The sequence below is a fragment of the Patella vulgata genome, chromosome 4 (assembly GCF_932274485.2).
Source record: "Patella vulgata chromosome 4, xgPatVulg1.2, whole genome shotgun sequence".
NCBI classification, from domain to species: domain Eukaryota; kingdom Metazoa; phylum Mollusca; class Gastropoda; family Patellidae; genus Patella; species Patella vulgata.
Window position 1 is genome coordinate 5,625,589 of NC_065882.2, and position 25,314 is coordinate 5,650,902.

Genomic DNA, 25,314 nt, shown 5'->3' on the forward strand with positions numbered 1-25,314 from the left:
AATCTTCAATAATCTCCCTTTGGTGGGCCTCATTTTAATCGAATTGAATCAAAGCCGGAAGTTCGAATTCCGTTCAATATTTACAACGATGTCCTGAATTTGAAATATATTTGTCAACCGGATTTGATGAAAGCAAGTCAGCAACACCTATAATTTTCGATAACACGTTTTAACAGGCCTCGAATACACTCCAAGTCTGGGAATTATATTTATTTCATTAAGAGAGAGAGAGAGTTTAACGTCCACTCGACACAAACTAGGTCATTTCGGGACTAACATACGGTTTAGTTTTATTTCAATAATTCGCTTGCGCGTAGGGTTCTTTAGCAGTGGGAGGAAGTCGGAGGGCCCGGAGAAAACCCACGAGGTTGGACAGGCGACCCTACTCCTTGTCACGTACGACCGGGGATTCGAAACCACGCCATTTGCTCAATGACAGGCCTTATATTTCATTAAGATATAAAAACTCATATAGCCTACCAGACTAAATATTTCATCAGCACAAGAAAATCTTCAAGTGAGTCCAAGTGGATCATAAGAGCTCTGGAACCCACAAATCCTTAAACAATAGTAGACACCTATCTATATCCAAGAGAGAGTGGGGTGGGGGAGAGAGGGAGGGAGAGAGAGAGATGGGTTTCTCAAGAAGGGTAGATAATTATATAGAAAGCTATGCGGACTAAGACTACTAATTTCCTCCCCATTGACGTGAATGTTAAATCTATTGCATGTTTTGTCCCATAGGATTCTTTTTGAATATTTCGATAACCGTAGCTTTATAACCAAAAATTGTCAAAAGTAACAATCAGCCCATAAAAATATTGAAGGCAGTGAATTTATTTGTACTATACGCCTCGTCAATGGAATCTATAGGCTGTGACGTCATCTTGAATACATATTACCATTAGAAAGCGGGAAAAAGTGAAAAGGTGAGATTTGCTATTAATAGACGAACTAGAATCAAGGGAAATAATTCGTTCATACTTGTGATTTAAATTTCATCCCTACATCTCAACGTTATTATAATAAATTCGTTAATGTTTCATTTGAATTTCAATAAATTGCGATATCATTTTTACGCAAATACTCTGGGATGGTTTCCCCTTGTCAGTGGTACAGGACTGGGGGCGGGGGCTGACAAGGACAGCTGCCTAGTCGTTCGGATGGTAACGAGAAACCAGGGTCCCATGTACACTTTGGCGTGCACGTAAAAGATCCCTTAACGGTTGGAATTCGATACAAGAGTAGGCGATAGTGCCGCTGCCCTGGCAAACTTTCCCTCATAGCACACTGTATGGCGTATGCCCGTCTTCATTAGCCCAGTATAGGAGCAGAACAGTAGGACGTTAAACCCCATTTCATTTCATTTCATTTCATTTTTCATTTTCGTGTTATTTATCAAGGCATATCATGATGTTTATCAAGGCTAGTATATAATAATAGTAACATGTTTTTATATTTTCGTGACACTTTCCAGCCCGTCTTAATGAGCCCAGTCGGAGCAGAACAGTAGGACGTTAAACCCCATCCTGCTAAAAATCGACTGTACTGTTTTTATTTCAGTCTCAGAGTAACACATTACCTTAAAGATTCTCCATTGGTCACTCACTGTTAAAGACCCGTACGCGCAAGTAAATGACCTAGTTTCTCTCTCTCTATCTCTTCTCTCTCTCATAGTACCCCTGTAAAATTAAATCTAAAGTTCGATTACAAAACTACAGAAATAATTAAATAAAAAAAAGGCAACGCCCAAAACAACCGCCATACTATGAGCTGATAGTTTCTTGTTGACTAGCTAACCGGATGTGGACACTTCGCTTGACACGGTTTACACTGGAAGTGGGCGTGGCCTGCCTGTGTGTTTGTCCGCCCAAAGCGATCGCCATGTTAGTTCTAGAAATTGAAAACAAGTATAGTGGTTATTTTGGGCGTTACCGTTCTTTTATTTAATTATTTCTGTATTTTTGTAATCGGAGTTCAGCTTTAATCTGGGTTTTGTTGAGCATTGTGACAAACGAACCGTGAACCAGTGTTTAAGAGGCTTTATTGTTAACTCTAAAATACACTGTCAAAACAAAAACGTTTCTTCATATCTATTCTCGACTCTCTATTACGTTATCAATCTCTAAAATCATAAAATTTTATACCTATGCTACAAAAGAGATAGAAAGAGCGAATAGAGACAGCAGGCGCGTGTCCAGAAGTTGGGGGGGGGGGGGGTGATGGGCCACTTCCTGCTGGCATAGAGCATATTTTCTCTCGGCTACATTCATGGAAACAACGTCGCAGAAACTAACGTGCGAAGTATTGTCGCCGTTTTGACCCAACTCCACTTTAATCCTATTTATGTATGTATCTCAATGAACAGAAATATTGTTTCAAGGCTGCTGAGACGTTAGAAAGAAAGGTCAACCAACACCACCATTGTGTTTCAATAATTCGCTTATGATTGGTGTGCGTTAACGATCCCTTGACAGTTGGAATTCGATATAAGAGTGGGATCCATTTTCTTCATAGGCATCATTCTACTTCAAATGAGAGAGGGGGGGGGGGGGTAACGTCTACTCGACACTAACTAGGTCATTCGGGGCTAACATATGGTTCAACTTTATTTCATTAATTCGCTTGCATGTAGGGGTCTTTAGCAGAAAGAGGAAACCAGAAGACCCGGAGAAAAGCCACGGGGTTGGACATGTGACCCTACCCTGATCCTTGTCACGTACAAGCGGGGAATCAAAACCACGCCACTTGACTCAATGATACAACTAGTAATTACATAATTACTAAGAATTGTTTTTTACAGTGTATAGATTATCGCATTAGAACCATTAAACCATTAGTATCCAGGGCTTATATTATTATCTATAATCCAGTTGTATACGATTAAAGAATATCGAACAGTTTGTGATATACACCACCAATAGGTGTGCAATATCTGTAACAACACATATTTCAAAGTCTGGAGCTATTTTTCTTTCAAGTTTATCCGATTTTTTTCAAACAAGGACAACTTTCCACTGAAAATTCTACACACGCTTCGAACTACATAATTTTGATAACTTATTTTTAAACGCGGCAAATGTTCCTAATAAGTAGGTAGGCTACATATCACTTACCGTCATACAGCCGAGGCTAGATGTAGGATACCGGAATCTGCCGAGGTTTACCGAGTGCAATAGGTGTGCTATATCTGCAACAACTGTGATATATTCAAATCTTCTGATTATTATAATACCGTGAGTTATAGTGTTCAAACAGTCTATTAACCCTTTATATTTGGACGATTTATAATATATGTGTGGAATATATATGTGATTTAAGATATTTATGATAAAGGGTTAAAGGATTATCGTTAGTATTGTGTGTTTTTCTAGTCATTAGAGTGTTAATATATTTGATGGTGTACATTCTGTGAATTTTAACAGACGATTATTCAATATGGACGTACGGACGAAAGTGGTGAGTAGTCTCATATTTTTTATTGGGGCCGGTTCACAAAACTAAAGATCTCGTCAAATTGAAAATACATATTGGCGGTTACAGCCCTATACACTAACATAGATTTAGCCTTATTTACAAGCAATGACTGTAATTAGACAACGATGAATATAAGTATCGGAAATTTAATCTTTATCTTTCTTTCCAAGATTATCATTTGTTGACGCCCTTAGCGTAAAAAATACCAAATCGCCCTCAAAGGGCAACTCGTTGTCGAAAAAGCGAACATATGATACCCGTGTACTGGTAAACGTACATATTATAACAGCTAGAACTCGTACTAAACGTAGACTGTCTGTCTACAGTTAGTTCCGCTTGAGGACAGACACTAAGCTAGTTGTCCGACATTTTAAGTCCTAAATCAACGATTTTAGTCGAAAACACTAAGTATACTTCGAGAATTTTGTTCGATATTTATTCTGCTTCCCTTTAATAATACTGAAAAAGTTTATTTAGAGCCCGTGTGTGTATGACAAATGTAAATCCTCCGTATCCCCACTGGCATCGTTCGGTTTCGTTCCGTTCCACGAAGCCATGGATCCATTCACTGTGTTTTCACAAATTCAAATTGTACGAACCAATGAAAAATCTGTTTACATACCAGTCTTGGCATCATTGTTTACGTTCACAACAATAATCGTACTGTAATAAAATGCGAGTTACCTCCCTTCGCCCACTCGATTGGTCGATAAAAATAGCACAAGTATCAAAGGGAGATAATTTAACTATGTTAGGGTGACCCACCATAAATAAATATCTCCATATATCTCCATATATCTCGACAATTACGCCACAATATTTATATATATGCCAAGCCTCAAATCAGTTTCACACAATTATAGTCACTAAATAAACGATCATGTTGTACTTAATAAGCTATGACCATTAATCATCTATAAATAATAGACTGAAAACTGGTTCCAAGCGTCGTCCATAACATCCAGACACTTTTGAGTAAAAGATAGGTTACGTGCCCTTGTTTTGAAATTAGTCTCGCTTTACCAGTCTATTGACCATTCTACGTCTGATTGACAGGTCGGGATAATCAAGACTACTTTTTTACGAAACATAACAGAAAGCTAGAACAAGAAATTGAATTTAGAAATAAGCACGTTAGGTAGCTCAACAATCGTTTTAAGAACCTTGTAAAAGTAAAATGAAACTACTGCTAGTATCATGTTCCTGTCTAACCCGAGTGATTCAGAGATATTATTTGTACTAAACCAAAAGATGCCGCTCTTAACGGTACAGTTAATGATAAAGCGATTTAAAAAATGAAACGAACGTAATTTCTAAATCTGCTGTAATAATCAAGAAGCTTAATTTCACTGCTATTCAAAATCGTCAACAATAAATTTTTTACGGCTGTAATAGTTGATAGATTTGTAGAGAATTGCACGTGCCATGGTTATTTATAGTATCATACTGTCAGAAAGTTGGTCTCGGCACGGCGAATGTGCACGCTTCAGTGGTAGTCTCGAACTATCAGCGGTGGACTTTATTTCTGTAGAGTACATGGGCCACCCTAACTATGTGTCTCCCCCGTGAATTTACCCAGGGCTTAGTGGAGTAGAAATGAAGGATATCACAGGAGATACTGAAGATGGTTATACTTAGCTACATGAACATGGCTAAATATTGATGTGCTTGTAGATACGATTGGGTGCCATTAGTTTCACATGGCAAACGTAATTCCATTATTAATGCATGTTACATCTTGAAAATAAGCTAATTTTATACTATTGGAATTCATCAAACATACGTATCCCACTCTAATGAAACAACTTTGGTTTATTTGCAAATAATATTTTTGACAATAAAGTAAATCAAGGACATCATAATTACGGTGAATTATTTCTGCGCAACTCATATCAGGTTAGTACTTTGATTGGCTGTTGTACTCGACGCCCCGTCTTCATGACGTCAAAGATGTCAAATTTAAAATGCCGGAGAGCCAGCCTATTATCGCTTCGAATGAAAAAGACATGATTTGCACCTGTGTCAGGTAGGATTATATGCTTAATTGTAGTTGAATGTGGCAGCAATGTTGTGAATAACATTGTCAGGTTTGCTTATTGAAAGCCCGATCTGATCTGCATCGGGATATTTAAGATAGAACTATATAGTACCATCTCTTATCTCGAAACACGGTGGGTTGAGAGATGCGGTTTCTTATCTAGGTTACACCTTGTTCGCTGTTACTCTCCACAGATTGTTCATTCTGCACGGGGGATTGGATGGCTGAATGGTTAGCACGTGCGTGCTGTATCATAAAGTCTGTCATTCAGTCAACTGGCGTGGTTTCGATTCCCCGGTTGTACGTGACAAGGAGTAGGGTCGCCTGTCCAACCTCGTGGGTTTTCTCTGGGTCCTCCGGTTTCCACTGCTAAAGACTCCTACGCGCAAGCGCATTATGGAAATAAAATTGAACCATATGTTAGTCCCGAAATGACCTAGTTTGTGTCGAGTGGACGTTAAACCCCATTTCTCTCTCTCTCCTCTCTCTCTCTCTCTCTCGTTCTGCACATAGATGGCTATCTACTTTAAACATGGATCTCTACCCTGAATGGCCGCCATATTAAAAACTTAGTATTCTATTGTGTAATACGGTTCTAACCTGTTTTACATCTTTCAGAAACACAACGATTATGTATAAACGCTTCCAATTTTATTAAATGAGAGCAAAATAAACATTTTTCACAATTCTCGAAGTATGCAAAACTTAGTGTGTTCGATTAAAATTCTCGATTAAGGAATTAAGGAATTCAAATGTCGACCACTAACTGCGTCATTATTGTTAGTTTCGTCAATTTTTCGGGAAATCAAAATTTTCGGCATGTCATTCATGCCCCTTCCGCCATAATCAGGTGGGTATAGAGTGAGATTTCGGATGCAAAACCGCATTTAATAGGCTTTTTTGGACCACTTTCATGTTGCTGTACTCACGGCCTGGAAAAGCAGGATAACGCGTCTGGGATCGTCTACTTTTGTTAACATTTGAGAGTGTCTGATGCATTTGCACCCTTTTCTCTTCGACAGCGTGAAGTGTTTGTGAGTGTAGTATTCTTGAAAGTTGGTGAAATAGACACATTACAGGAAACATTCGAAGCAGACATATACATAAAAGCAAGATGGCGAGAATGTACGTTTGATCACGGCACAAACAAGGTAAGGGGAACTTTGAAAAGCTCAGAAATAATTTCATTTCCTTTCGCTATAGCCGCTGATCGTTATTTCCATTTATTTAACATTTACGTCAAGATGCATTAGGTAACATAAGGTAAAGAGTTGGCAGTTCTCACTAATGTAGTTAGATCAAAATATAGAATAATATGCTGAAAATTTCAGTCAAATTGCCATTCGGCAAACCTCGACAGATTCTACGCATCTAATCTCGGCTGTATGACGAATTCCGCCATATTGGAACTATTTCAAAGGTGCCGGATGAAAAATGGCTGCACCCATGGAGATTTCTGTGGAGAGTGTATTATATCAACTAACGTCAAGTTTGGCAATGGGTATGGGGAATTACCAGGGAATTATATCAAACCAGCAGCCTTGAGACAATATCTCTGCTCGTTTAGTTATATACACTCGACAAAAGACGCCATTTTGGGACTTTTTTTGTAAAAGCGGCTCGTTTTCCTGTTAAAGTAAACCGGTAGCCGCATCGCAAATGTATGGGCGTAGGTACATATCAAATACTATCATACAGCCGAGGTTAGATGTAGGGTACCGGAATCTGTCGAGGTTTGCCGAGTGTCAAATTGCTTGACTCAAAGCCGAGAAAACCTTATTTTGAAATCTATGTAGTCTCGATTATCATTGTTACTGCTGTCACGATAATTTACATTTTTGCGTTTAATCATCAACGGACGTTGAACAGCGGATCGGATTCAAATCCAATGAAATTCAGACACATAAGATGGCGTCGAGAGTTGGGTATGGTCTTGTCATGTTAATTAATATCTAATTAATAGTTTAGATGACATTTAAGGCCCAAAGAAAGACCTGCAATAGACAGATTTAGCTCTTGCATAATGATGTATGTTTAAAACAATATATCAACAGTAGATTTGCTGATTACGTTTTGAAATTTAATATGTCGATATACCTAGACTAAGTATTTAATATGTCGATATACCTAGACTAAGTATTTAATATCTCCGTATACCTAGACTAAGTATTTAATATGTCGATATACCTAGACTAAGTATTTAATATGTCGATATACCTAGACTAAGTATTTAATATGTCGATATACCTAGACTAAGTATTTAATATCTCCGTATACCTAGACTAAGTATTTAATATGTCGATATACCTAGACTAAGTATTTAATATGTCGATATACCTAGACTAAGTATTTAATATGTCGATATACCTAGACTAAGTATTTAATATGTCGATATACCTAGACTAAGTATTTAATATCTCCGTATACCTAGACTAAGTATTTAATATGTCGATATACCTAGACTAAGTATTTAATATGTCGATATACCTAGACTAAGTATTTAATATGTCCGTATACCTAGACTAAGTATGTTGTTTTTTTGTTCAGTCTTTAGACGAAGCTTCCCAATCAAAAATGTGGAACCCTAAAATTCAGATCCAGAACATCATAGGCTCACCTAGAACACGGCTATCAACGGAAGTAGAATTTACATCCGAGGGAGAGGCGTATATTATAGAAACCAGAAGAATTAAAGGGACATTCTCAGAACATCTGGAACTCCGTAATTTCCCGTTTGATGTTCAGGTAAAATTTAAACTAAACTAACCTAAGATAAACCTTGGCGCAGCTCGCCTCCTTGGCGTTTATTTTGCAGATTGTGTATGTTGCAATTCGAAATTCGATCCCATCCCTGCACTGGCCAAGAAAGTTCATTGGGATTTTACGACGTGGTTTCTGTCAGGGATGCAGACAAAGACAGCTGTCTAGTCGTTCGGATGGAACGAAAAACCGAGGTCCCGTGTACACATTGGCATGCACATAAAAGATCCCTTGGTAGTTGGTATTCGATATAATAGTATAATATAGTGCCGTTGCCCGGGCAAAATTTCCTCATAGCACAATGTATGGCGTATGCCCGTCTTCATTAGCCCAGTCGGAGCAGAATAGTAGGACGTTAAACCCCATTTCATTTCATTTTGCAATTCGAAAATAATGTTTAATAACAAAAATAAGCCCTTCGTCGACTTGTGATTGCTATATTGTATTGTCCTTGTCGATTAAATATCTCGAGGGTTCTTCTTGGTCGACACCGGATTGTCCCGGTGGCCGATGTGGCTCCGTTCTTTGTGCATGTGACTCCTAGTGGAACTAAATCAATTTCGTTTCTATTAGGTTGGCTTCACCTTTTTTCGCTGCCTTTATGAATCACCCCGCACTAGAGAGTTGTTAACATGTCGTCTTGCAAAAATATCTCGCTTATAAAGTCTCCTCTTTTGTAATTAGGCCTAACAGACATAAGGTACCAACCCAAACCTTGTAGGAAGTAAAACCTCGTAGCAAGGTACCAAATCAAACCTCGTACCAAGTCAAGTCAAACCTCGTACCAAGTCAACCCTTGTACCATGTCAAACCTTGTATCGAATAAAACCTTGTACCGAATCAAACCTTGTACCAAGTCAAACCGAGATACCTGGGCTTCACAACCCCGAAAGACCCCCCCCCCCCCCAGCTTTTCACGAATAAACCCCCAGGTGTTATAATTATAAACTGTTTGTCTATTGTCAGGATTTATCTGTATTAATCACAACAGAATTAACTGATAATAAAGTAAATCTATTGGAAGATGAGAAGGAATTAAGCCGAGTTAATCCACGAGGATTTCTGGATTCACAAGAATGGACGTTACGGGATCACGTGAAAGCAACTCAAGATGTCAATTTGTCCCATGAAATATTTGCTACCAAGAAAAAATACCCCACCTTAACTTTTACGTTCATTGCCTTCCGCCGCCCTGGTTTCTATATGTGGAATATAGTTTTTGTAATGGTAAGTACTTATTTTGAGTTTTAATGTGATGTTTTCATTCATTATCGTGTGTCAATCTGTTTCACAGAGGATTACGAAAGTGCATTGTTTACATAAGACTTTACTGATCTGAGCAGAATGGCGACTTTTACTCATTTTAATACCAATTTAAACTAAATAAGAAATAATTTTTACCTACAAATACGTCAAACGTCGTTATTTATTTTTATAATATATAAAAAAAATGTTTTAGAATTTTAATTGTCGGAGGAAAAATGTTAATATTTTTTGCTCATTAAGTCGCATCGATGTCATCCTTATCAGTGATTGTAGCGGCTTGGCGAATATTCACTGCTGATCAATGTGATCGCGTGTGTGTGAAATAGCTTTATTTAACGTCCACTTCCACCGAAGTGATATCGCAGACAATTTATTTTCGCAGGTTGATATATGCCTTTTATATCTTACGTCAGAAGATTTCAATATTGGAATTGGGGTTTTGGTGGCCGAATGATTTAACGCGTGCGTATTAGATCTTAATGTCTGTCATTGAGTCAAGTGACATGGTTTCGAGTCCCCGCTTGTACGTGACAAGGAATAGGGTCGCCTGTTCGAGACCTCCATCTCTATGTTGTGTTGGCTTCAATTCATAACAAAATAATATACTCATTTTCAGCATGGCGGCAAGGTATATAGTTATCTGTGTGCAGAATCGGATGCTACCAATCTGATTAAAATACCGATCTATATTTCGTTTCGTTTTTTTTTATACTTTCGATGGCCTACCCTACATAGTGGGAGTTATAGTGGGAGTTCACGTCAGGAGTCAAACAAGCGGCTTTTGATCCTATGACGTCAGACATTGATTAATCAATTAGCGTTGACGTTTCTAGTGGTTTACCCACAGTTCCGTGCATTAAAAGACCAAGTACTCGCCGTAACAGACCTTTTCATTGGCTAATCCCTCACACCATTCAGACCACGTCAATAATAACTACCCTTCCAGATCCTAGTGTAGTAAAGACAAGTAAAACAAACTTTTGAACTATAAAAACGAAACGAAATAGGATCTGTGTTTGAATCAGATTGGCATACTACCTTTCAAATTGAAATTTGTACCATTTTATTTTCAGGCACTGATTAGCTCGTTGTCAATGACGACGTTTGCCATTCCCATGACTCTTACTCAGCACAGGTTACAGATGACAGCCACACTGGTTTTAACAGGTGTAGCTTTTAAATTTACAGCATCACAATCTTTACCTAAAATACCTTATCTAACTTATTTGGTAAGTCCACCTACAATACCTTATCTTACTGATTTGGTAAGTCCGCCCAAAATACCGTATCTAACATATTTGGTAAGTCCACCTATAATGTCTTATCTAACTTATTTGGTAAGTCCGTCTAAAATATCTTATCTAACTTATTTGGTAAGTCCCCCTAAAATACCTTATCTAACTTATTTGGTAAGTCCACCTACAATACCTTATCTAATTTATTTGGTAAGTCCACCTAAAATGCCTTATCTTACTGATTTGGTAAGTCCGCCCAAAATACCTTATCTAACTTATTTGGTAAGTCCACCTACAATACCTTATCTAACTTATTTGGTAAGTCCACCTACAATACCTTATCTAACTTATTTGGTAAGTCCACCTAACATTTTGGGTAAGTCCACCTATAATGTCTTATCTAATGTATTTGGTAAGTCCACCTAAAATTCTTTATCTTACTGATTTGGTAAGTCCACCCAAAATACCGTATCTAACTTATTTGGTAAGTCCACCTACAATACCTTATCTAACTTATTTGGTAAGTCCACCTAACATTTTTGGTAAGTCCACCTATAATGTCTTATCTAATTTATTTGGTAAGTCAACCTAAAATGCCTTATCTTACTGATTTGGTAAGTCCACCCAAAATACCGTATCTAACTTATTTGGTAAGTCCACCTAAAATACCTTATCTTACTTATTTGTTATGATTTGTATTCAGGAATCGCATAAATGATATAATTTTCATCTTTGTATATTTTTCAGGATATCCATATATTGGGTTGTATGGTGATTTTATCCATGGCATGTGTATGGCATGCTGTAATTAGTTTTATTACATCAGATTCAATGGCCCTCACTTTAGACTTTGCAGCATTTATCTGTCTAGTCACGGGTTTCGTTCTATTTCATCTGGTATTTGGTCTCATTGTGTACATCATGGTAAGTTAAATAACTTTAAAATACAGATGTGACGTCACCCTTTGACGTCAAATAATCGGACGGGCAACTTGCCAATCGTACATTACTTATACTAGTGGAATATTGGACTCGCGTGACGTATTTCACTGTAAAAGCGAGTGTCTGTATTTTCAGTTGTGAGCCTATCAGATTCCTCGATCGTCGCGATTACCAAGTCTCGCGCTTTCAATTTTAAATGTCTACCTGTGATAATCGAGTTGCAAAGTTCAAGGTTCATTCACTGTCAAGGTTTCCGTGGAGGTCGCGATGTCACAACCTCTGATTAGACGCTAGTCACGCTACTGTTCACGTGTCTGTAGATAACATTGCTATAAGTTCGGGAATTGAGAAGTAAACAAGCAACGGCCAGATGTTGTGAAACTCGCAGTCGTTGATTCAGGAACATGGGCATATACTAATTATACTATGACACTTCGTGACTAAGACTAAATTAGTTTTATTTTCTTGCTTGTGCAATGCAGGCCAGTGGAACTCTCCCCGGACAGTGAAGTTGTCGTCTGTTTTAAGTGGCTTTTACGAACCGCTCAAAAATATTTCCTACAATTTTCTACCCAACTATGAGCATATTTTTCTCAGATTAAGCCGAACGATAAGCAACTTGATTGATAAAAGATAAAATGTGCAAGTAATTAATGAATGTCATCTATGTATTGGGAGATTGGATGGCCGAATGGTTAACGCGTGCGCGTTGCATCATAAGTTCCGCCATTGAATCAAATGGCATGGTTTCGATTCGCCGCTTGCACGTGACACGGAGAAGGATCGCCTGTCCAACTTCGTGGGTTTTTCTATGAGTCTTCCGGTTTCCTCCCACTGCTAATTAAGACCCCTGCGCACAAGCGAATTATTAAAATAAAATTGAATGAATCATGTGTGTCGCGAAATGACCTTCCTTGTGTCGAGTGGACGTTAAACCCCATTTCTCTCTCTCATTTATATATTTTTGGATTAAGATAGGGGGACATCATCCTCTCTGTCTTGTAATCAGAGTGTGTATAAGCCACAGAGATAATTAATTAAAAGTATTTGTATTTTATTATTTTTATATTGTTGGAATCAAAGAGAATTAAAGATACATTATGGGAGATTTTTTACAGAGAATTGGCCATTCTTGCTATAACAGTTCAAAAGTAGATGATGAAAGAAGAATATTTTGAAAATTTCAGTCAAATTACTTTATTCTGAACATAGTTATCATCGTTGTAATATTTGACTAGAAATGGTAGTGAAATGTGCCTTCACCGTGGCTGATCGTTTGATTGACAGGCGTTAACTCCACCTACATATCTCGGTTATCAAGTAAAGTTTTCAATGGCATGCGGAAACGCTCTACAGCGGCCTCGCTAAGTACACTCTATCATTTAGCCTCGATCTAACTGACGTATTCTCATCAGGATGCGCCATATTTGAATTAATATAAGTGAAATCCTGTTTAAATCCGAGCTGTAGCCGAGCCATCCGTGGGTCTACAGAGTTGATTTTGGGCTTGTTGTTTAAATAAAGATCTAATTTATAATTTCTATAACATCTGAAGCCTAAATTAAGACTTGCAATAATCAGATTTTGCTCTTGCATAATGCATGTTTAATTACAAGTATTTGTATTTTATTATTTTAATATAGTTGGAATTAAAGAGGATAAGCAATGACAAAGCTGAGAAATTGTATCAGGTACGATTCTATACATTTTGTTTTGTATGGTCAAGACATTGTGAATTATATCATTAATGGCGTTCCTCGCATTCCAATCATTGTTTTCTTTTGAAACGACAACACAAACCTTTCCCACACAAGACAAGTTTGAATGCTATAAGCCAGGCAATCTGTTTAAAACACAGATCCTATTTCGTTTCGTTTTTTTATAGTTCAAAATTTCGTTTTACTTGTCTTCACAACAGTAGGATCTGGAAGAGTTGTTATATAACAAGCGTTCTAGTTGATGTGAGGAATTAGCCAATAAAACGGTCTGTTACGGCGAGTTCTTGACGTGCTCTGCACGGAACTGTGGGTAAACCACTAGAAACGCCAACGCTGATTGATTAATCAATGACCCCTGACGCGACCTTCCAGTACAACTGATCAAATCTTCATGTAGTGTAAGCCATCGAAAGTATAAAAAAAACGAAATGGAATATAGATCTGTATTTGAATCAGAGTGTAAGTCTGACCATTGCCAACACTAATTTTGTTAAATGTGCGCATGATTATTATAATATGATTTCGTGCCAGGTTTGTCTAGAAAGTCTGAGAACAATATAAGCAAAAAATGAAATGAAATGAAATGAGGTTTAACGTCCTACTGTTTTGCTCCGAACTGGGCTAATGAAGACGGGCATACGCCATACAGTGTGCTATGAGTGAAATTTTGCCCGGACAGCGGCACTACGGCCTACTCTTATATCGAATTCCAACTGCCAAGGGATCTTTTACGTGCACGCCAATGCGTACACGGGACCTCGGTTTTTCGTCTCATCCGAATGACTAGACAGCTGTTCTTGACAGGCCCTCCGTCCTGCATCACTGACCAGGGGGAACCATGCCGGAAAATACAATATAAGCAGTATTGCTGTCATTTATGGTGCTATGAACAGGCAAGCCCGCCTGATTACAGCTTTTGACTGCTACCCTCTTAAAGTGTAGTCATTTCATGTTTTACAAATAGGCCTACGTTGACATCGCAACACCTGTCTGATCTAATTATGAAATTATTTTACAATATTTTAGGAGAAAGCTGTAGCTATGTATCCGGAAGTCTATACCCAAAAATTAAGAAGAAGGGCTTTGTTTAATAGAAACAAGAGAGGTGCAAGAATAACTTCAGTGCCAATATAATAAACGTTTTTGGGAATGTGTTGCGATAGTGACGTAGTGCGAAAACATCATCACATATCTGTGTATTATGATATCCAGGTTTATGGGGACATGTTGTGAATCTTATATGTATGATAATATCCAGATTTATTGGGACATGTAGTTTATGATATATATGTACATGATGATATCCAGGTTTATTGGGACATGGTGTGAATCATATATCTGTGTATGGTGATATCCAGGTTAAAGGAGACATGTGAATCATATAATTATGTATGGTTATATCCAGGTTTATGGGGACATGTTTTGAATCATATATCTATGTATGATGATATCCAGGTTTATTGGAACACGATCTGGTACCTGCAGACACGTTCGGATACGTTTCCATACGATCAACACGATTGCTACGACTGACCTCAATATATGATAAGACTTGATAGGATCAGCACGATTACCAAACAATTAAAACCACGACTTCTATCGTGATAGTATAGTGGGAACCACCTAGCATACCCCCCCCCCCTCTCTCTCTCTTTCTCTCTCACCACACACACACAACTAAATGAGCGCATAGTAGATGAGCAGAAATAAAACTATATTAAGAATTTATAAAACATATTTAATAGACACTGAATTACCAATTTGATTAAAATACAGATCTATATTTCGTTTCGGTTTTTTTATACTTTCGACGGTTTACACTACAAGTGTAGTAAAGGCAAGTAAAACGAAATTTTGAACTATAAAAACGAAACGAAATAGGATCTGTGCTTTAATCAGATTGCTGAATGTCCAATTACAAAATTTACAAGAAAACAATAATTGACATACTATTATAAATCCGCGAATACCTGACAAATATATTCTGAATGACGTATTCCTAATGAATGTTGCGGGGCTGATCGCCGATTAATGATGACCTTTTCGGGACTGTGAGCACCCGGGCCCGGTTTCAGGGTACAGTCCTCCGGCATGTAGCATCGACGTCTCAGTGAATATAGCGGTGCCTTGATTTTATAAGTATCGGGTGTAGTTGAATGATAATGACCTGGACCCGGTGCCTTGGCCATATCCTCTAGGTAACTGCCGACATTCCTTCTACCTTGAAAGACGAAACAAAAAAAACCATGTAACCTAAACCGTACTAATTAAATAAGTTGTCAAGACCGATGACAATTTTATCCGTTACTTTGCGTGTACACGTATGCGCGCAAAAATACGTTTTGAAACGGCTATATCACACAAATAAAATGAGGCCCTAAAGAAATGAAATGAAATAAAATGAAATGGGGTTTAACGTCCCTCTGCTCTGCTCCATAGGTGGGCTAATGACGACGGGCATACATACGCCATACAGAGTGCTATGAAGGGAATTTTGCCTGGACAGCGGCACTATGGCCTACTCTTATATCGAATTCCAACTGTCAAGGGAACTTTCACGTGCACGCCAATGTATACATTGGACCTCGGATTTTTCGTCCCACTCGAACGACTGTCCTTGTCAAGTCCCCTCTCGGCTAATGCAGGGATCGAACATGCGTTCTCCAGGCTAGCGAGCCACCGTCTCACCCACTTAGCCACCGTGGTTCCCTTAAATATCCTGGTTCTAAGATAACGACACAATATTTAAAAATATCTTAAATCATACAAATCATACTTATTCTATATTTAAACATGCTTTGTGCGAGATAAAGGATGTTACACTGAGTTACTTTACAAAACTCATAAAATTTGTAAAAAGAAAACCAAGATAGAATAATAATAAAAAATAACATAAAGTTAGAACTGAAATCATCTAACTAAAATAAAAAAAATATTTTCAATTATTATCAACAAACTAGAATTGAAAAGTTAAAAAGTTTTCAAGTGTTATCAACAAACTAGAATTGAAACGTTAAAAAGTTTTCGATTATTATCAACAAACTAGAATTGAAAAGTTAAAAAGTTTTCAAGTGTTATCAACCAACTAGAATTGAAACGTTAAAAAGTTTTCGATTATTATCAACAAACTAGAATTAAAAAATATTTTCAATCATTATTAACAAACTAGAATTAAAACGTTTTCAATTATTATCAACAAACTAGAATTAAAAAGTTTTCAATTATTATCAAAAACTAGAATTAAAATATTTTCAATTATTATCAACAAACTAGAATTAAACAGTTTTCAATTATTATCAACAAATTAGAATTAAAAAGTTTTCAATTATTATCAACAAATTAGAATTAAAAAGTTTTCAATTATTATCAAAAAACTAGAATTAAAACGTTTTCAATCATTATTAACAAACTAGAATTAAAATATTTTCAATTATTATCAACAAACTACAATTAAAAAGTTTTCAATCATTATTAACAAACTAGAATTAAAAAAGTTTTCAATATTATTAACAAACTAGAATTAAGAAGTTTTCAATTATTATTAACAAACTAGAATTAAAAAGTTTTCAATTATTATCAACAAACTAGAATTAAAAAGTTTTCAATTATTATTAACAAACTAGAATTAAAAAGTTTTCAATCATTATTAACAAACTAGAATTTAAAAGTTTTCAATCATTATTAACAAACTAGATTTGAAAGGTTTTCAATTATTATTGATAAACTAAATTAAAAAGTTTTCAATCATTATTAACAAACTAGAATTAAAATATTTTCAATTTTTATCAACAAACTAGAATTAAACAGTTTTCAATTATTATCAACAAACTAGAATTAAAAAGTTTTCAATTATTATCAACAAACTAGAATTAAAAATATTTCAATTATTATTAACAAACTAGAATTAAAAAGTTTTCAATTATTATTGACAAACTAGAATTAAACAGTTTTCAATTATTATCAAAAAAATTGAATTAAAAAGTTTTCAATCATTATTAACAAACTAGAATTAAAATATTTTCAATTTTTATCAACAAACTAGAATTAAACGGTTTTCAATTATTATTAACAAACTAGAATTAAACAGTTTTCAATTATTAAAACAATCTAAATGTTATAAATTATTACCATCGAACCAAAAAATAGAATCTAAATGTTTTAAATTATTACCATCGAATCAGCAAAATAGAATCTAAATGTTTTAAATTATTACCATCGAATCAGCAAAATAGAATCTAAATATTTTAGATTATTACCATCCAACTATAATCAAATGTCTTAAATTATTACCACCAATTCATAATTAAAATGTTTTAAATCATTACCATCAAAGTAGAATTAAAACTCTTTAGTTTGTTACCATAAAGAGATAATTAAAAATGTTTTGAATTGTAATTGGCAATCTAGAATCATAATGCTTTAAATTATTACCATCGAGTTAGATTAGAATTAAGAAAGTGTTTTAAATTATTACCATAAAGCTAGAATCAAAATGCTCGCATATAAAACATTTAGCAAGCCATAATTTAAAGGTTTACCAATAAACTAGCTAGAATCAAAATGTTTTAACGGTTTACCAGCTAGCTAGGATCACAGTTTTATATATATTTTACATACACATCAACAAATTAAATAAAATCAAAATGTTTATGATAGTTTTAAATACTTATCGGCTACCAACAAGCTAAAATCAAAATGGCTAACAACAAGCTGAAATCAAAATGGCTACAAACAAGCTAAAATCAAAATGGCTACCAACAAGCTCAAATCAAAATGGCTACCAACAAGCTAAAATCGAAATGGCTACCAACAAGCTAAAATCAAAATGGCCACCAACAAGCTAAAATCGAAATGGCTACCAACAAGCTAAAATCAAAATGGCTACCAACAAGCTAAAATCTAAATGTTTTAAATGTATGCCAGTAAGCAACATATAGAAATGTTCTAAAAGTCGACTAGCAAGCAAAAAGTTTTGAATGTCATACAAACAAGTGATTTTAACCAACACTCTAACAAACAACACGATATTTGGAAAACATATAAATTGTGTTTTTATTGTGTTCAATCGTTAAATGCCACTCAAGTATTACACACTACAATCCATAATTATAATCATAAGTTTTTAAATCTTTACTAAGTACCAACTCCTGCAATCTATAATTAAAATATTTTATACATACATTATACAAGAGCTACATCTGCCTAATGGTTCGTTCTTTGGGCCCGAAATGTTATCTGAATTATTAATTAGACATTAATTAACTTATCCAAAGCATAATCAATTCTCGGTGTCGTCGCGAGCCTGCGATATTTAGCGAATTTGAAAACATTTTATTAAGGATAATTAAAAGTAAAAATGGATAACCGAGACATTTAGTAATGAGGATCGCGGCTAGTCTAAAATTTAAAAGTTAATATCTCGGTTCAGAGAGGAGCAATTCTATTTACGTTATTTGTGTTTAAACCAATTTAGCGCGAAAGAGAGAGGGGTTTAACGTCCACTCGACACAAACTAGGTCATTTCGGGACTAAAATATGGTTTAATTTTATTTCAATAATTCGCTTGCGCGTAAGGGTCTTTAGCAGTGGGAGGAAACCGGAGAAAACCCACGAGGTTAAACAGGCGAAACTACTCTTTGTCACGTACAACCGGGGATTCGAAACCACGCCAGTTGACTCAATGACAGGCCTTTTGATACAGCGGGCGCGTGCTAACCATTCGCCCATTCACCCCCCCCCCCCACCAACTATTATAGCGAGAACAATCAACTCTTTATCGAATCTCCCATAATGACCCTTTAAGTTTTTACCATCATTTTAAACTCTGGAATCAAGATATTTTAGATTTTTACCAACCATGCTAAAATCAAAATGTTTTTTAAGCTTTTACCAACAAAATAAAGCCTAGAATCAATATGTTTTAAGTAGTTGTTACCACCCTGCTAGAATCTAGAATTAAAATGTTTTAAATATTTACCAACAAACTAAAATACAAATCAGTATTATCTAGAATTAAAATATTTCATATATTTATTATCAAACTAGAATTAAAATTATTTAAATATTTACCAACAACAGAGTAGGCAGCAGACGATGGTTTATCTGGTTGATTGGCGCCTAAGACGGATGGTAGTTTGTATTTATTAGCTGATGGGTTGTTATCCGTCTTCCTGTATCTTGTTCGAGCCCCGACAGAATACTTAGGGGCGTGCCTCTCCCCCTGTGGATGAACTTTCTCTGGGAAATATGCCCCTGGTGATGGAGTGTTGAACAAGTCTGTATAATAAAAATAAAAAATGTTGCTAATTTATATCTCAGATATCCAAAATCTCTTAATCTTTATATCTCGGACACCCAGAATCTTCTAGTCTGTATGTCTCGGGCACCCAGAATCTCCTAGTCTGTATGTCTCGGCCACCCAGAATCTCCTAGACTTTATGTCTCGGACACCCAGACTCTACTAGTCTTTATATCTCTGACACCCAGAATCTCCTAGTCTTTACAAAACATGTATATCTCGGACATCCAGAATCTCCTAGTCTTTGAGTGATAATGACTATCACTCTCGATCCCAGAGATAAGTTTACCCCTTCGTTGATCTCTGGTAAAACTCGCAGGCCATTTTAAAATCGGCATCATTTCATTCTAACAAATCCTGCCAATCTGTAGCCACGGAGGGCGGAGCTAAACAACCGAATTCACGCTGATTAATGGTGGGCGAGTTTTACCAGAGATAAACGTAGAGTAAAGTTATTTCTGGGATGGAGAATGAGCGGCTATATCTGTTAAATAGTCTGACAGACATGTGGCTGGTGTCTTGCACGAGGCAGAGTATTCCTGATCTTTACAGTAGTGAAATTATAATACTTTCACAAAATTGTTAAAAATACAATCTGATTAAAAGACAGAACCTATTTCGTTTCGTTTTTTTATAGTTCAAAATTTCGTTTTACTTGTCTTTACTACACTATAATTAAGAAAACAAAATTAAAATACTAACTCTAGATTATCGCCTGACTTGGATTTAATAGGATTTAAATCAGGCCCATCAATTTGTTTCACAGCAAATAAAGACGGCGACCGACGAGTAAGATGCTATCGATGGACTTTTCAATTCGTCATACTTTTGAACAATCTGATTAAAATACAGATCTATATTTTGTTCCGGGGGGTTGGATGGCCGAATGGTTAGCACGTGCGCGCTGTATCATACGGTCTATCATTGAGTCAACTGGCGGGGTTTCAATTCCCCGGTTGTACGTGACAAGAAGTAGGGTCGCCTGTCCAACCTCGTGGGTTTTCTCCGGGTCCTCCGGTTTCCTCCCACTGCTAAAGACCCCTACACGCAAGCGAATTATTGAAATAAAATTGAACCATATGTTAGTCCCGAAATGACCTAGTTTGTGTCGAGTGGACGTTAAACCCAATCTCTCTCTCTCTCTCTCTCTCTCTCTCTCCCTCTCTCTATTATTTTTTCCCGTTTTATTTTTACTTTTGATGGCCTCCACTATATGAAGATATGACCGGTTGTAGTGGGAGGTCGTGTCAGGGTTGTTACGAACGGCTTTTGTCTCTATGAGGTCAGATAATTGATTAACCAATTAACGTTGATGTTTCTAGTGGGTTACCCACAGTTCCATGCACCTCACGCCAAAAACCCGCCGTAACAGACCATTTCATTGGCTAATCGATCACATTATCCATAACGCGGGTTTTATGACAACTCTTCCAGATCCTATTGTAGTAAAGAAAAGTAAAATGAAATTTTGAACTACAAAAAAACGAAAAAAAATAGGATCTGTGTTTTTAATCGGATTGGGTTTAGAGTCTTAACATTTGCCACATCGAATTTAAATTGACTTACTGATAAAAAATTTAAACGATTTTAAATGAAAGGGACAATGGTATTTTTCAATACGTAGGTCTCGCATGTAGTTTTAGATAAAAATGACGAATCTTACGTGCTCCATCTCGTCTGGCTAGCATGGAGTAGGCTGGTGTACCATCTCGGCCATGTTTAGTTATAGCTGGTTCTATAAGATAGGCTGGACCGGGAGTGGCGGTATAATTCTGATTGGCTAAAATAAAAAAAAACACATTTATTTAAACATACATTATGCAAGAGGTAAATCTGCCTATTGCAGGTCTTTCTTAGGGCCTGAAATGTTATCTAAATTATTAATTAGACATTAATTAACATATCCAGACAATAATCAACACTCAATGCCATCGTTAGCCTGTGATATTTAGTGGATTTGAATACATTTTGTGATGGATAACTTAACATATCAAAGTTAGTAGAGACGATCGAGACGAGCCTAAATTTGAATCGCTTATATCTCGGTTCGGGGTGAAGCAATTAAGTTCAGGGCTTGATTAGAGTGGGTTAGACCGGGCTGGGTATATTAAAGTTAAAGGAGCCCCCAAATGTACGTAGTTAAAGCAAGATCAAGCCTTCTACTGAAGATGTTGTCCATCCAGCTTATTGCAATAGCATCCTTAATTACTACAGATCATAGGGGCTGGGGGGGGGGGGGGCCTGGCCGAATGGTTAGCACGTGTGCCGCTGTATCATAAGGTCTGTCATTGAGTCAACTGGCGTGGTTTCGATTTCCCGGTTGTACGTGACACGGAGTAGGGTCGCCTGTCTAACTCCGTGGGTTCTTTCCGGGTCCTCCGGTTTCTTCCCACTGCTAAAGACCCATACGCGCAAGCGAATTATTGAAATAAAATTGAACCATGTGTTAGTCCCAAAATGACCTACTTTGTGTCGAGTGGACGTTAAACCCATTTCTCTCTCTCTCTCCTTTTTTCTCTCTCTCTCCTCGCTACATATCTATACTTACCCAAAAGAGCCAATCGACGACCAAAAGAATAGGCAGCTTTAGTGTGTTTAGTACAATCATGGTCAGTATAACCACATGTAGATGGTAACCTATAATGACCCGGACCAGGACCTGAAACGAAAAGAAAATGAAGCGGAATGGTGTTTAAACTATTTAATGAACATGTTAAAGACTGGCTGAATAAATGAAATGAGGTTTTAACATTCTACTGGATAAAGCCATCACTTTACAAGAAGAACGCGTGATAAACTGACATAGAATGTTAATTTTACTATTCTGGGGCGCCTGTCCACCCGCGTGGGTTTTCTCCGGGTCTGCTAAAGATCCCTACGCGCAAGCGCATTATTGAATTAAATTAAACCATATGTTGGTCTAGTCCCGAAATGACCTAGTTTGTGTCGAGTGGACGTTAAACACATCTCTCTCTCTCTCTCTCTCTCTCTCTCTCTCTCACTATTCTGGGGCCTGTATTTGGCGAAATTTTAACTAAGATAAAATCCAAATTTTAGTAATTTGATTGGATATTAGATTGATTTTAGTGCTTAGCCAATCAAAATTGAAGTATCTACTAAAATTTGGATTTTATCTTAAGTTAAGATTTCGAGAAACAGGGCTCGGGTGTATGAATTCTAATAGTAAGTGATGCCCATGGCCCTTATTCACGAAAACTTAAACAAGATACAATCGAAATTTTAAGAAATACTGCAATTCGATTGGCTGATCAGTAAAATCAATTTGCATATATCCAATGAAGTTGCAGTATTTCTTAAAATTTCGGTTGTAACTTAGTTTAAGTTTTCGTGAATAAGGGCCCCGGACTACGACCGCACTACAGGCAAAACAAAAATAAACTACAAGATAAACCTGCGGACATGACAGAATATAGACATTATCCATGCATGGAATGTGTTTAAAGATGGGTTCCCGCGTACAAACTGGGTGATTTAATGGTATATTTGGACTAAAAACGTATTCAAACTAATTAATTTGTCATAATTTTGCTTCAAATCCTTCTCAAACATTGTAATTGCGAAGGAATGTCCTGCTATAAAAATTCGATCAAACCTGGTCATGTTTACGTCACGGGACTTACCTCTCTTAGAAGTCAGAGGAGAATTCATTGCAGACATAAGACGATGTTGTCTTTAATCGCTTACTATTTATAACAAATATCGAATCCTAATTAAATTTTCGGATTATCCACTACCCGCGTCTTTTTCCGTCATTCTTATCTCAGAAATTAGTGTTGAACGTCTAACTCTTCATAAAGTTTATCAACTTATACATCAAGCGCTCTATGTTCGCGTGTGACCTTTGACATCACGCGTTCAGAAATTCCTAATCGACGGGCTGTTGATTAGGGGAACCCTTACCCTGTATACGCTCCATGAGTGTTTCTCAGTGAATCCAGAATTTTTCTAGTAAGATTGGATATATCTACTTTCCATATCTACCAAAATTACCATACTTTTATTGGAAATAACCACCCGATAAATACTTTTCTGAGAACCCATCTTTAATGTCCTGCTACTCTGCCCTGACAGTAACTGACTTCCAGCTGTTCAAGGTGTACACGGGACCTCGGTTGTTTTTACCGTCCGAACCACAAGAAGCTGCTCCTTCCTAGGCCCTCCTGCATCACTGACATGCGGAAACCACGATACAAAATCCCGGAGAACTTTCTCGGTCAACACCGGGATAGAACCCCGGACCTCCTAGTTAGTGAGTCACCGACTTAATCGCTGAGTTACCGCGGGACATTTAGAACTAGAACAAGAAGATATGTCATCCCGCGCAGCAATATTTTCGGTTGATCCTCTTCTAATTAAATTGTTTCAATAGCATTTAGTAATTGAACTGGAATATACAGGTCACAGTTCTATGGAACACAATTACTGCTTATTACTAAGCGTTGTTGCTTGATAAAAACTAGAGAAGCCTAGTCGAAATGTCGCTCAGTAATAAGCAGTAAGAGAGAGAGAGAGAGAGAGAGAGAGAGAGAGAAATGGAGTTTAACGTCCACTCGACACAAACTAGGTCATTTTATTTCAATATTTCGCTTGCGCGTAGGGGTCTTTAGCAGTGGGAGGAAACCGGAGGACCCGGAGAAAACCCACGAGGCTGGACAGGCGACCCTACTCCTTGTAACTCACAACCGGGGATTTGAAACGAGAGAGAGAGAGAGGGAAATGGGTCTTACGTCCACTCGACACAAACTAGGTCATTTCGGGACTAACATATGGTTTGATTTTATTTCAGTAATTTGCTTGCACGTGGGGGTCTTTAGCAGTGGGAAGAAACCGGAGGACCCGGAGAAAACCCACGAGGCTGGACAGGCAACCCTACTCCTTGTCACTCACAACCGGGGATTCGAAACCACGCCAGTTGACTCAACAGGCCTCATGATACAGCGCGCACGTGCTAACCATTCGCCCCCCCCCCCCCCAAGCAGTAAGTGTGTTCCATAGAATTGTGACCTGTATACTCTTCCAATTAACCAATAAATTGACAACACGTGTCGACTCCTTGTCTATACTTAATTTAGATTACACTCACATGATGTTACTTTTAACATTCCAATACTTCATTTTCTTTGTGTATCGCTCCCTTTTTTCTCATGTAGATCTAGGCCTACTATAATTTTTGGATCTCATTTTTATTTGTTTGGTTTTGGTGGGTTTTTTTTTTTTTTTTTTTTTTAATTTTTGCCTTATCTTTTTTCAAAATAATAAAATTCAAACCGTGCCTTTATTATAAAGTATGCGTGCAATATATTGTCTTTCCCCTCATAGTCATAATGGTCTGATGTGCGCTTGTTATAATTTTATTTTTATTTTTTAAAAAAAAAAGGAAAATACAAACAAAAATCTACCAGTCAGATTAAACTGTTCAGTCCATTAATTGAATAAAATGTTTACCTCTTTCTCTCGCCGCTATTGGTGCCAATTTTCTTTTTTCTTGTTTAACTGAATCGCCTTCCATCTCCTACTTTCGCTTTGTTTACCTTCTGTCAGCTGACAATGGAAAATGGG

General features: G+C 36.9%; 1 protein-coding gene and 2 long non-coding RNA genes across 3 annotated transcripts; 2 read left to right on the forward strand and 1 right to left on the reverse strand.

The window, feature by feature from the left end:
• The first annotated feature begins 6,536 nt into the window (after positions 1-6,536).
• On the forward strand, positions 6,537-9,456 carry LOC130012467 (uncharacterized). The gene is made up of 3 exons (XR_008787899.1): positions 6,537-6,666; positions 8,063-8,260; positions 9,242-9,456. It is a non-coding gene; the product is annotated as an uncharacterized LOC130012467 (long non-coding RNA).
• Positions 9,457-11,535: 2,079 nt separating this feature from the next.
• On the forward strand, positions 11,536-15,080 carry LOC126817415 (uncharacterized). Its single transcript, XR_007679003.2, has 3 exons — positions 11,536-11,700; positions 13,362-13,409; positions 14,463-15,080. It is a non-coding gene; the product is annotated as an uncharacterized LOC126817415 (long non-coding RNA).
• A 170-nt stretch (positions 15,081-15,250) lies between these two features.
• On the reverse strand, positions 15,251-25,298 carry LOC126817403 (outer dense fiber protein 3). Its single transcript, XM_050544377.2, has 5 exons — positions 25,201-25,298; positions 22,283-22,393; positions 21,398-21,514; positions 19,506-19,712; positions 15,251-15,657 (listed from the first exon to the last, which is right to left on the reverse strand). Exons 1-5 carry the CDS (start codon positions 25,262-25,264, stop codon positions 15,389-15,391), a joined length of 768 nt encoding a protein of 255 aa, XP_050400334.1. The 5' UTR covers positions 25,265-25,298; the 3' UTR covers positions 15,251-15,388.
• Between the last annotated feature and the right edge of the window lie 16 nt (positions 25,299-25,314).

Coding starts and splice junctions, on each gene's coding strand:
- LOC126817403 (XM_050544377.2), bottom strand. CDS start 25,264: ATGGAAGGCGATTCAGTTAAACAAGAAAAAAGAAAATTGGCACCAATA. Junction 22,394..25,200: donor AATAGCGGCGAGAGAAAGAG/GTAAACATTTTA, acceptor TTTTCGTTTCAG/GTCCTGGTCCGGGTCATTAT. Junction 15,658..19,505: donor TGCTGCCTACTCTGTTGTTG/GTAAATATTTAA, acceptor TCGTCTTTCAAG/GTAGAAGGAATGTCGGCAGT.